Raw genomic sequence first — 12,335 nt, 5'->3', positions numbered from 1 at the left:
GCTATCGCGGAACGAGTACGCGCTTGTAAAGCTGCTGCCCTATGTTCTCGCATGGCCTTACGCGCAAGTAGCTCAACCGTTCGCCACTCGCATGCCCTCATTTATTAGCAGCCATAAAGCATTTATTGCTGTCGTGCATACAAATTAAGCTGACGTTCCGTCTCGTCCTCGTCTTTACGATCGAATTTCAACCGGACGTTCGATTCGCCCTGCTTCCATTTAAATTAGCCCCGTGCCATGCGGCTTAGGCCGAATCGAGATTCAATTGGAATCAGCCGCGATAAGAATCGGAAAGAACAGACGTCAACTTTATGAATAATTGATGAGACTCGTTAGAATTTCCACGAAGGCCAGGTGTTTTATTTGACGATGTCTCGCGGATACCAATGGAACTTATTCAGAGACGTGAACTCCATGGTTTCGATCGTTCGGAACATGTATATTTATACAGAGTTGCTACGTGGTAATTCTCACCTAAAGTGAGAAGTCTAAAGAAGCGTTCGATTAAATCACCGAGCGTCAAGAGGAGGTATCGGATGATATCCAGGGATGCAGATATCATAAGAAATGCTTAATAATATCTTTGATTTAAGTGTTTAGTTATGAGAAAAATAGACAGACGTCAATTTTATGTGGAAGTTTTCATTAAAATATTAAACGTTTTTTTCTTTGCGAAAATAAGAATCTGATTCAAACATAAATATTCGAAGGATAAATTTATATACGGTACATCACGCAATTTCTTGTCCGAGTTTTACAGGTCCTCAACCTTCTGTGAATTTGTTCGCTCGATCGATTTTACGATCTCGTTACATCGTAAAAACCACCTAACCTAAAGTTAGATTCGTGATCCTTTCACGGCTTCAATTTTTGATCGAATATCCAAATTTTATTGCGAGAACGTCATGTTCGGATCAAACAAAGCTTTAGCACTTTTTATTTACGATCGAACAAATAGTTGACAGATATTTTATCAAGGTATTTCTTGTGCATGGCTCGCGTTGGCGAATGATGACGATAACCGGCGAACACGCAGCGTTTCTCACGTTACACGCGCACCGATAAATCGATTCAAATAGGGAGAGCTTATTCTCGAGGGGAGGAACGCGTTTCCGTAACCATAGCTGGACCTAATCTCCTGCAAGCTATCATTTCCTGATATCTAATTGTTTAGAAGGGCGAAACGATACAGATAAATTTGTTGCCAAACATGTATCTACTTCTTACTATTTTTCGTCCAATTAATCGTACATTTTTAGATACGAATAAATATATAAATTCATTACGCGTTACAGATATGTACTTGTATTTAATCCTCTGTAATTAGTATCTGTTTTGCTTGTGAGAAGAGGAATGATTTCATTACAATTTAATTAAACTGTAGAGTTTCATCGTGATTAATAATTAATTCTCCATAATTAATTCTCAACTAATGCAAAAACTCTATATTACGAATGAATACGAGAATTTTCTACTTATCTTTATAATTACACGTTCTTCATCTACGTAAATAACTCGTCCTTTTTCCACTGATCACCAACTTCAACTTGGACTCGATTCGTGGACGAGCATCGTGATAAGGCTTTGCTGAAGAGAGAAATGCTTAATCGTCGCGAATGCTTTTCGAGCGAGGCTATGACGAAATAATGAAGGGGGTTGGAAAGCAGAAAAGGAAATAAAAGTCTGAGTAAAAGGAGAAGGACAGAAGGCGACGATCTTCGTTTCATTTTCATTTATACTTATTTCCTTACCCGTCACATTGCAACTGCCGCCGGACGTTCTAGTGATTCGCATTCGCCCGATTAAATGCAGTATATATACCGTCGTCGAAGAAAACGACTGCCGCGGCGCCGCCCGTTTGGATTTTTATTTTCGCTCGAACGGCCGACAGTCTGCCGTACCGGGGAAAATTCGAGCCCTCCTTCCTCTTTAATTGCGCGATTTCCGCTGCTAGATTGCTCTTTGTCCGGGTAACCGAGACGCTCCGTTCGGTTTTTCAGATTTCTGACATCGTTGCGAACTGTCACATCGCATTACCTGTTCAATCAGAGTTTTTAATTTATCTGCAGACAATATAGAGAGTGTCAGAGAGTTGTTATTTAGTAGAACACATACAGGTTGGTTCACCAAAGTATGTTCTTGAGTTCTGACAATGTAAAAAATACTTTCTATGCAAGTACAAGATGAATATTCTGCAAAGAATATTTTTCTTCCAAGCTCATCTTTTTCTAAGTTTTAAAGTCCATTGATGTGTTTTGCATGTATTAGGTCGTCCGGAAAGTTCTTTTTGTTTCATAAGGAAATAATGGATGCACAGCATTTTCCGTTTTATATTATTTTATCGAATTACGTATGATCCATTCTGTTCTATTAAACTAAAGATCACGACGTTTGACAGATTAGGTTTCATGTTTGTATAAAGATGCGTTGTTGTAAAAGACGTGTCTATAAAAGAAAGACACTTTTCGGACAACCTAATAGATATGTATTTTTCCCTTTGCATGTTGTAATTAATATTAAAATGCATTCAGAAATGTTAGTGACATAACTTTATGTTGTATCATTGCGAATACCTAAGTAAACATATTTAAAAAACCTGGCCGCAATTAAAATTGTAAAAGACATTTATTACTTACTTTTCGAATGATCGTGTTATATTAAATGCTCAAACTGATGCCCCTCCGTAAATGTGCGTCACCTGAAACGATGAGTGACAGATTCTAACGATCCGTAAAAACGTTTGCAAGCTTCTATTTTCCCTTCGCCTTTTATTCAAGAATTCGCTGTATCGAGGAAAACTGTTTTCCGTCAAAAGGTCGTCTAAGTATAAAATTTGGGAATTTCTCTCAAATTCTTCGATCGCGTATCAATTAATGCGATGTTCGGAAGTAATCAGAGTTAACAGTATCGTAAAATTTCTGGCCCGCGATATACGTTTAGTAAAATAGGGAAATGTCTAAGGCAGTTTCTCCAGTTTCCACCGTAAGCTGGAATCGTTCGGACCCAACGAAATCCCGAATAAATTTCGGCGAAGAACAGGTCGTATTGCCCCACGAAGGAAATTTGAATGTAAATCATACGATTACGCGAGAGCCGCGAAAAAGGGGTAGATTCCCGGACGTTTCTTATCCGGAGGCATCCTTCCTCGGTCGGCGAATAAAAATCTCGAGGGATCAGTCGCGTTCCCGTGACGACCCAGGCGTTTAATCTAACGAAACTTACCCCGGGAAGAAAGCTCACCGAACCGGTAACATCATCTTATTTACCGGATCAAATACAATATTACACGGGAGAAATATCGTATCGATAAGTTCACGGATTCTTGTCAATTTTAATTTCTTGCTACCTCTAACAAATGCATGTAATGGCGTTAAAAATTGAATTGTAGACTGATTCGTTTGCGATAATGGAGCGTAAAATGCAATGCTTCCAGCTACATTCCTTTTTAATTATTAGGTTGACAATTGTTACTTATTAATCCTTGAATTGCTAAAAACAATCCTATTAGAGCGTCGATCTGAGTGTCATTTTAATTTCCATATCGTCCTCCGTTTATTCTTGTATTCTTCCAAATTATTGAAGTCAATCTTTGTTACGGTATCGTAGAAATAGCGTTTCATATAATATCAAATGTATAAACTCTTCCTCGTTTCTGTCGATTGATGCAAGAGAATTGCCTAATTGCTTCTAGCAGCGTATATTTTCACTTTACGAAGTGAAACATTGTTCCATCACGAATGTTGATAATGTTGGTACATAGAGCGTAAAATTTACGAACGTTTGGCACGCTCGCTGCCGCGTCTCGCGGATTCGTTCAATATTCATGCCAGTTTGTTCATGGGAACAAGATCATCTGTACATTTTTCTGGTGGACGCGGGTTCCAGTCTGAGCCAACGGAATAAATCGGCTTTGCCAGTGTGCATAGCACGTATAAGGAAGAGCCGCTCGTAAATAGCGAAAGGATTCCCGCGTGAGAGGATATTTTCTGTTCTGGCGTCGCTGCAAAGTGCCGTTTACCACCTGTCGATCACAGTACCGGGACCACAGGTGGCGAACCCTTTTAAAGCGATTCATCTCGCCTTCTTGATCATCCTTTCGCGTCTCACTGTCGCGTTATATTCCAGTAACTTTGTTTCGCGTGATCCTACATTGATTCGAGTATCGATCTCTTGGTTGCGACAGTAGATAACACTGCCGAAATCACATGTTTCGCTGAGGACGCCACGAGAGTATTTTTATTATTCAAAGCATATAATGGCAAAATAATAATAAATTGATGATGTAGGACAACATTCTTCCCCAATGGACCAATTTATCTTATTGGTGGTGACGGGTGACTACCGTGGCACCTTGCTAACAGTTGATAGCGACATATTATAACAAGGCTTCGTTTATTTCAACAAACCATTCGCATTCGTTATTTCGTCGCAGGCAAAACGTGTAGAATATATTGTTGAAACGTGTAGAAGATATTAGTAAACAGTATTTACCCATTCTATATGTAATACTAAGGTATGTTCACACTTCTAACTTCAATTATATGATTGTAAAGCAGCATTTACGATTATTTTCTAAGGTGTGTTTATAATAATATTCGTAGATTACCCCTCAAAGATATGGATGCAAACACAGTGCACCGTTAGATGCAAGATTTGTTAACATTTTTTTTTATTGATGTTCTAATAAAAATGTTTAATTGTTCAATGGGGCAGTTTTTATTTCAAAGTATCTTCTATTTATCGATTATATTCAAAGTGCCCTAACTGTCAATTTTCATACAATTTTTACAATTGTAAGAAGTTCAAGTGCTCAGGTCACCAATGACCACCGTGGCAGTCAAAGTGATAATGACATACGCCAGTCGCACGTGCGTTTCCACTTTGGTCTCTGATGCTTCCCCGGATTATTTGTATTGAGATATGTATAATTTTATGTGCTAGACTAGATTAGCTGCATAGTAGTCATACATGTGTGTGAATATCAGTGTATGGAAGAATATGTGTGCGCGGCGTTTCGAAAACAATGAATGTAAACTGTTCAGTCGGTTAACAGTCTGGTATGGAAGAAGGTGAGACAAAGAAAGTGCTGAGACGCGTGCAAGTGTGTATCGATGAATATCTTTGAAATCGTTTATCAAATAAATATAGTATAACTATTCTAATATAAATTCTAAGTGTAAATTTAGTGTTCCTATGCCATTATTTCGGCTATTAAGATCGAAAATTCTAAACAATTTGTATTCTGTTTAAAGCTTTTAATTCTGGCTAATAATGTACCTATAAATATGCTGTTGTAATTATTAGCTCGAAATTTGGTGATAAATGAAACGACGGTGTAGGAATATATCGGCTAATAGCATTACGAAACTAGAATTACATTCGACAATAACATAGAAATAATACAATGTAACTCTCTCACTCAACATAATTCAATTCGCTTAAATCTGATCTAATTTTACACGATTCCATCGAGATTCTTTCATTTTTCAATTATACTACGTTCTCAAAAATCTCACATCAGCAATACGTATTCTTGTCACGTGGAATCTTTTCGTAATTCCTAATAACCGTAGAATAATTATTTGCTCGATTCTTCATCGTTCATCATCGCCCCGTGTTCTTGTTCTCACAGTAACAAATTATCAAGATTTCACGTGTGCTTCGTTCGAATTCTCCAACAAAGTTGTCCGGCCCCATACGTTTCTAGCAAAGTCTAAGAATAGGTCGATCGAGACGATCCATTCTTCATCGGGATTCGAATTTTAGAATGGTGCATCGATATAGCTACCTACCGATCTGGGATAAATTTCCGTGCAATTTCAATACGAGATGATTCCCCTTGTAGACGCAAGCTACCCTTTTTTGTCCCTTTCTGTATACACGGGGCTGTGCCAAGGCGGTGGGATAAGACGAGCGGATGGTTGCCTCGCCGGATATTAAAAATATCTTCCGTCGGCAGCGGACAGCGATCGACTTCCGGTTTATTCGTTTTCCTCTTATTTCGAACGCGTCCCCGGAGCTCGATCGGTCGCCTTCAAACTGTCCTCGTCTCTTCTTTCTTCTATCTTTCTGACTCGTTTCTGCCGATGTTTCTTCCATACCGTTCCTGTTATGAATTTTGATGCACACAAACGATATATGATACACCTACGTATCGTATGATACACGTACATATCGGAGAGACCAGAGAAGTTGTTGGAAGTTGGCGAAGTTCGGAAAGATTCGAACGTTTAACTAATCCTAATGCGGAAATTGATTCCATTCCCTAAGGAAAACTAATGTTCTACCTGCAAGTTGTTCTTAGAGAGTTGCTAAAGTAGATTAGCAGTAGCGAGCTCCGGGGATGTTGCATATTCCAGAAACCAGCGTATTTTGCTGTAACGTGGTCTCGTTGCGAGTGTCTCTAATTCCGAAGATAAAGTCCTAACAGTTCTACCATTCGCATAGACGTATCTTAATAGAAATTCCAATTACCTGCAGCGTTCTAGAGTGACTCGATAGACACCTATTTTCATGATTCTTTAACTCGTCTTTCTACCACCAATAATCATTTTATAAAGCCTGCCTCCACCCACGCCCACTTAATTGATTTATTGTTTCACGATTTAGTCAGTTATTCGGCTTTTCATTCCGCTCTCGTCGCTTTTTTTTTTTTAAGTGATACATTCGTGTCGGGTAATCTAATCAGAGGAATATTTTTCCGAGTGGGATCTCTTAATTATATTAATGGAGCGTTAAAAAGTAGCGTCAACGTTGGACGCCACTCATCGAGCTTTGTGTCCCATTACCTTTGTGTTCCCTTTCGAGACCGCACAAACAAAAAGCGTATTTCGACTTTCAAATATTTTGTGGATTTCCCGGGTTTTTCCTCCTTGACCTCTTCTCTGGCCTCGAAAACGTTACTTACTGTTTTCTCAGAGTCACTAACTGCTTGTTGGTCGTCTTAAAATCTCCCAGGTTTATGAATAATTTGGATGCAAATACTTCGACAACGTCGTTCGTATGTCAATCTATACGTTGCAAAAACTTTTTCGTGCTTTCTCCTAACTTGTTCATTATTCTATATTTGGATGTCTGCGGAAATTGAGAAAATAGAAAGAAGGAGTTTAAATTCACGGATACAGACGATTGGATATTAAATAAAATTGTCCGTGGAAAAAGTCGAGGATGATTTAATCTGCTAAATTGAAGAGCTGTGTTAACAAAAGAGAAAAGGAACAGGATAATAAGGGAAAAGAAAATAGCGGAAATGCACCAAGGATAAATGCTTAATTTATTAAAGTGATTAATTTGTAAGATATTTAGGTGAAAAGGCTCATTTACGATCCCACAATCGTTTGTTATTAGACTTAGTTATATAATCGAACAAACGCTTGGCGATATCAAGATCGTTCCTCTTGCACGATTCATCCTGAAATTCACTTCACGCGCGAAAATTATCTAGGGGAGAGCCGCGGATTTCGTTATCGGCCGCGTCGATCGAGCGAAATTGCCAGCCTCGAGAATGGGAGGGCCAACGACGATCGGCCTCGAATACGCGATCGAAATTATAGGTGGCCGCGTTCGGTGAAGCTCGTTCGCTCGCGTGTCGAACGCGCGCGGAAAATTGCACAGCAGGTTCCGGTCGGTGCGCGGCCGACCAGAACGTTTCGAGTTTTTGCGGACCACACGACGATCGCGCTCGTCCAGACAGAATTTTCGACATACCAGGATTCGGATCTCGACTCGTGGCTTTCCAAAATTCCACGAAATCCAAGTAAAAGCGTATGAGCGTAGTCCATATTCGATATTCGTTTTTCGATGCGCCGACGTGATTTTCAGGCAAAATGGTGAATGATAGAAGTTTTTGGAATCCGGTCACCTGGCTATCCGTGTGCTTTACAATATAATCGATGTTGCCAATTTCGAGGCTTACAAAAATGTTCAATTCGATAGTTCTGGAAATCAAACGTTTGCAATTTGTTTTAACGGCAATCGCAACACTCGTAGAAACAGAGACAAGTATTCTCTAACCGGAGAATTATCGCGGATCACGATGCGCTAGGATAAGAACGTCGATGACCGACGACCAGATTTATCCGGCCAATATTAGCGAATGAAATTCTATGGTGACGCGAGCGGTAATCCAATTGGATGGAAATCGGGGACAAACAGTCGTGTCGCGTACACGAGCGCGTCTAATTATTAATAATGCGACGAATCACTGGACAGATGGATGGCTGTTTGCGCCGCTCAGTGAACGAGATTGGTTACTCGGGACTTGTATTACGACCACGGTGTACGTCGCTTATCAATGGGCATCGTTGAAATTGCTACCGTGTTTACCGAACCAGCCACGTTGTGCACGATGAGGAAGAAAAGATTCTGTCGGAGCAGATAGATTGACAAGCAAATGGTTATGATTAGAGTTTACGATGAATGAAAGACATTAGCGTATTCGTGTGCCGCTGATTACCTGAGAAAATTTGAGTAAACTACGTCCATCAACAACGCTGCTATACTATATTCTCCATACACATACATACACACACACACATACATACACATACCCACACACACACGTGCACGCACGTACCATCGACTTCTGCTTCTAAAAAGAACTAGTCGTAAACCCACGGTTTACTCCGTATAGATCGGTAATTTCGGTAACGAGAATCGGAGCACGGACGGAAATTCCAGGACGAGGAATAGGAGGGCCAAAAGGCCGGTCGATATTCCACCGATCAGTTCGATATTAAGCCACGTCTTTCCTCCAGGAGAACGTATCCCGACTTTACGACCGGTTTTTACGGGATTCCTGCGAATTCGCCGTTCGCCCGAGGGTGTCGGTTACTCTGCCACCCTCTGAGCGTGTGTTACATGTTTCAGTATTTCGGTTAGCTCGTGTCAGGATTGCAGACTATTCCCGCGCACCTTCGTATCCCCTCTTCTCTTCTCTGTTTTACCACTCACCCCTTATCGTTCGTAGCCCCTCCTGTGCTCGTGCACAGTGTGTTCCTTCGAACTTTAACGAGTTTGTCCTATATGTAATCGCGTCGGTGGCACAGCAACGTCGAAACATCAACGACAAATTGGATTTTGAAACAGTCTGTACGTGACCGCGGTACCGTATCTCGCAGACGCTTCGATGGCGAAACAGAGATCCGGCCGAGGTACGATTTACGAGGCTCGCCTCGGCCTGTTCCACTGTCGGCCAGGTACACGGCAAATTTCAAGGCTGGACGCCGTAAAAACACCGAAGAATCAGCGTTCCCCTACCTGCACTACTTATGCATCATCCACGAAATGGCGCCTGGTTGTTCGTGACTCTTCATCGAGGGGCCGCGATCTAAGTTGTCCGAGAAGTTTTTTTCGTTTTATGGGGAAATAATAGACGCACAACGTCTTTTGTTTTATATTATTTTGTCGAATTACGTATGATTTTGTTTTGTTGAGATAAACACCGCGACATTTCACAGACTTGGTTTCACGTTTGTATGGAGGTGCACTGTTGTAAAAAAACACGTTTGCGAAAGAATGACATTTTCCGGACAACTTAATAGATTTTGATAATATCATCGATCGGTCGAAAGTTTAAGGCTGAATCTACTTATAGAGATAGAAATTTTCAAAAACAGAAAGCGCTGTTGTCAAAATCTTGGCGTTTTCATCTTCTCTCAATTTCATTGTTTTATTTTCCACTAAAGCGTACGATTTTGAATGTCGAAACAAAAATCTCTCACAGTTGGCCATTTTTCTGTTGCAGTGAAATACCTGAGGGAAGTGACACCGTATTTTAGGAAAGCTTCGATCATCCAGGAGGTTGGCTGGGAGCTGCAGCGTGGATTCCTGAGTGCGACTCCTCCGCCTCCAAAGTCACCACCGCGAGCGGATACACGTTATCTGCCGCTGCAACTCTGCAGACTCACCAGGGCTCATCCTTCCTCCGATCCCGGTAAGTTCTTCCATCTCTGCGTTATCTACGTACACGCGTTGCTTAATTCCTGCCGCGACATCGAGCGCGGTTCGCCCGACCGAACGTCGCCGAGGTGAACTCGACGAAATTGTTGAACGGGAGCGTGAAAGCGTAAAACGCATCGACCCAACGACAAACGCGAAAATGTTAATTAACGTTGTCCCCCCCCCCCCCCGTTAAATTAACGGTTTCACTCACTTGCTAGCCCTTCTGTCATATTTCGTTGCTAGGTTTTATTCCGAATTGAAATGCGGTTTTCTTTGGATAGGACGTTGGATGTTTCGTAGATCAAATCTTTATCCTGCAATATCACATTCGTGAAGCGTCGTTATTTATGGTTTGACAAAGACAAATTGTATTTGTAAGAAAGTTAGTTTTCCAAGGCCTTTAAATTACATGATTGATTGGTAACGTTTCAATATGTATCAGTATTGGCAAATTTGACACACTGTTTTATAGAGATGAATGGATAACGATTGCTTAAATAGATACTAGAAGAATAATCAGACACGCAGTTAAATTTTCATTTCGTATTTATTTGCTTCGTACAATTAGGTTTAGCACGAGAATACAATTCGACGTTTCTAACAGAAATTTGTTAGATCGATAACGGTGGGTTTTTGGAGGAACTTAAATGATTCTTTGTAAAATACACGGGCAGAAGCATATATTTTTTCTCCGATATAAATTCTGTATTTTGGACATCGGTATTTTCGTTATTTGTAGCATCAGTTAGTTACCGTGAGTTATTTAATTTCAAGCCTCTGAGGTAATAACAAATTCTTCAGCTTCGGCCTTAATTGCTTCGGTTGTGGTATTTGGCGTGTAAAAATGGTGAAAAACGAGGATGGCGATAGTTTTGTTCTAATGATACACAGCGAGTTGTGGAAGTTTCACGAGAGACCACCGGATAGGAGTTAAAAAACTAGTCGAAGCGCGAGTTGGCAAATCGAATAAACGAGGCGAAATTTCTCTTGCCCCGCACGTTTAGAAGTAAACGTTTCAGCAGAACATACCCGGGATTACGTGCACAAGCCGCGTCTCGTGGGTGGCGCTCCTCTCGAGAGCTGCATGCTCAGCGACCGAGATAATGACAGCCATAACGCAATTAACCCGTTTCTGGCATTACAGTCGAACGACCGTGCACGGCGCCAGCGTGCCGCGAGTTTGACAGTCAATTATCGTCTAATAGAATGGGGACTCTGCGCGAGAAAATCTTCATCGGGATTACATGTGTCGTGACACACAGCTTGGTCTGCCTTTCGAGCTTTTCTTCTCTGTTTTTCCTTTATTTCTCGGTCTGGAAATTAAATTAGTATGAATTTCTCAAAGAATAAAAGACTTAATTCCATATGTTTGTTTGTGTCTCTTTAAAAGGTATCTTAAGAGTATGCAAAATTATAAACTTATAAGATAATATTCGTAATCTCATTGCTTTTTAATATTTTTCAATTTGATGCAGTTGATCAATGTAATTTCTGATCTCAATTATTCTTAAACCATTCGCAATGGCGTATTGGTGCATCAAGAATTCACTGACGGTCTTCTTTTTTCTTTCTCAATGTTTGCGATAGACTATTTATCGTAACAGACGAATATTATTCAATCCTTATCAAACATTATGTATCTTGATGTATACTTAAACGAATACATATTTATGCTTGAGTTTATGCAACTGCGCCGTTGCGATATGTTGATCCTTAATTTTAAAATAGATTTCGCGTCACTCGTTCTCCCTTTCTCCATTTTCCTTGCCGCCTCCATCGTTCGCTGGCTTTGCAGCCCTTTCTCCTCGCGCTGAGATTCTGCTTATATCGTATCGTGTAAGGTGTTTGAAGCAAGCGTGAATTAAGATCGTCTCCTCTTTTTCGATCGTCGCTTAAACTTAAGCAGGCTGTATCCGCGTCACTTCCGGGAGAACGTAACGCGATTCCTCCTCTCAGGCCCGAACACAATAGGGGGAGGAACTCGTTTGCGTGTATACCAGATGGTGGTAAGTGGCTGCCCAGGCTTGAATGGATCCAGTTTTCATCGAGATGCCTTCGTCTGTTCTTTGAAGGGACACGACCACAAAGAAGAGGTTAGAAAAGAGTATCCGTCAGCCCTCCGCGTATCCAACGTCTAGTTAATGAAAGGCTAATGGGCTCTTAATTCTGTAGAGCTCCTTCTTCAATCCCCTTGCTTGGTTCCCTTCAAACTGTCAACCCTCCGACGTTCCTTTCTTCCCCCTTTTCTACCTTTTCAACCCTTTGCCCTCCGATAACTCTCTGCATTTGCCTAGGAGGAGGTTCCTTCGCGTTGTTGGAAAAGCATCGTCGACCGTTCGCCCGAAGGAACAGCGCGTTTCCCTCCGCTTTTGTCCCGTCACTCTTTCGTCGTT

At 41.0% G+C, this 12,335-nt stretch overlaps 1 protein-coding gene across 3 annotated transcripts in view; it reads left to right on the top strand.

Moving 5' to 3' along the window:
- LOC126867044 (beta-1-syntrophin) overlaps nucleotides 1-12,335 on the top strand; it is a 350,179-nt gene that overhangs the window by 186,265 nt on the left and 151,579 nt on the right. For all 3 annotated transcript variants that reach the window (XM_050621153.1, XM_050621154.1, XM_050621155.1), the window contains exon 3: nucleotides 9,746-9,934. In XM_050621153.1, coding sequence (XP_050477110.1) covers nucleotides 9,746-9,934 — 189 coding nt within the window. The remainder of the gene's footprint in view (nucleotides 1-9,745; nucleotides 9,935-12,335) is intronic.

The sequence above is a fragment of the Bombus huntii genome, chromosome 6, assembly GCF_024542735.1.
Source record: "Bombus huntii isolate Logan2020A chromosome 6, iyBomHunt1.1, whole genome shotgun sequence".
Lineage (NCBI taxonomy): Eukaryota > Metazoa > Arthropoda > Insecta > Hymenoptera > Apidae > Bombus > Bombus huntii.
Note: the sequence above shows the minus strand (reverse complement) of the source record. Positions and strands in the feature narration are given on the sequence as shown.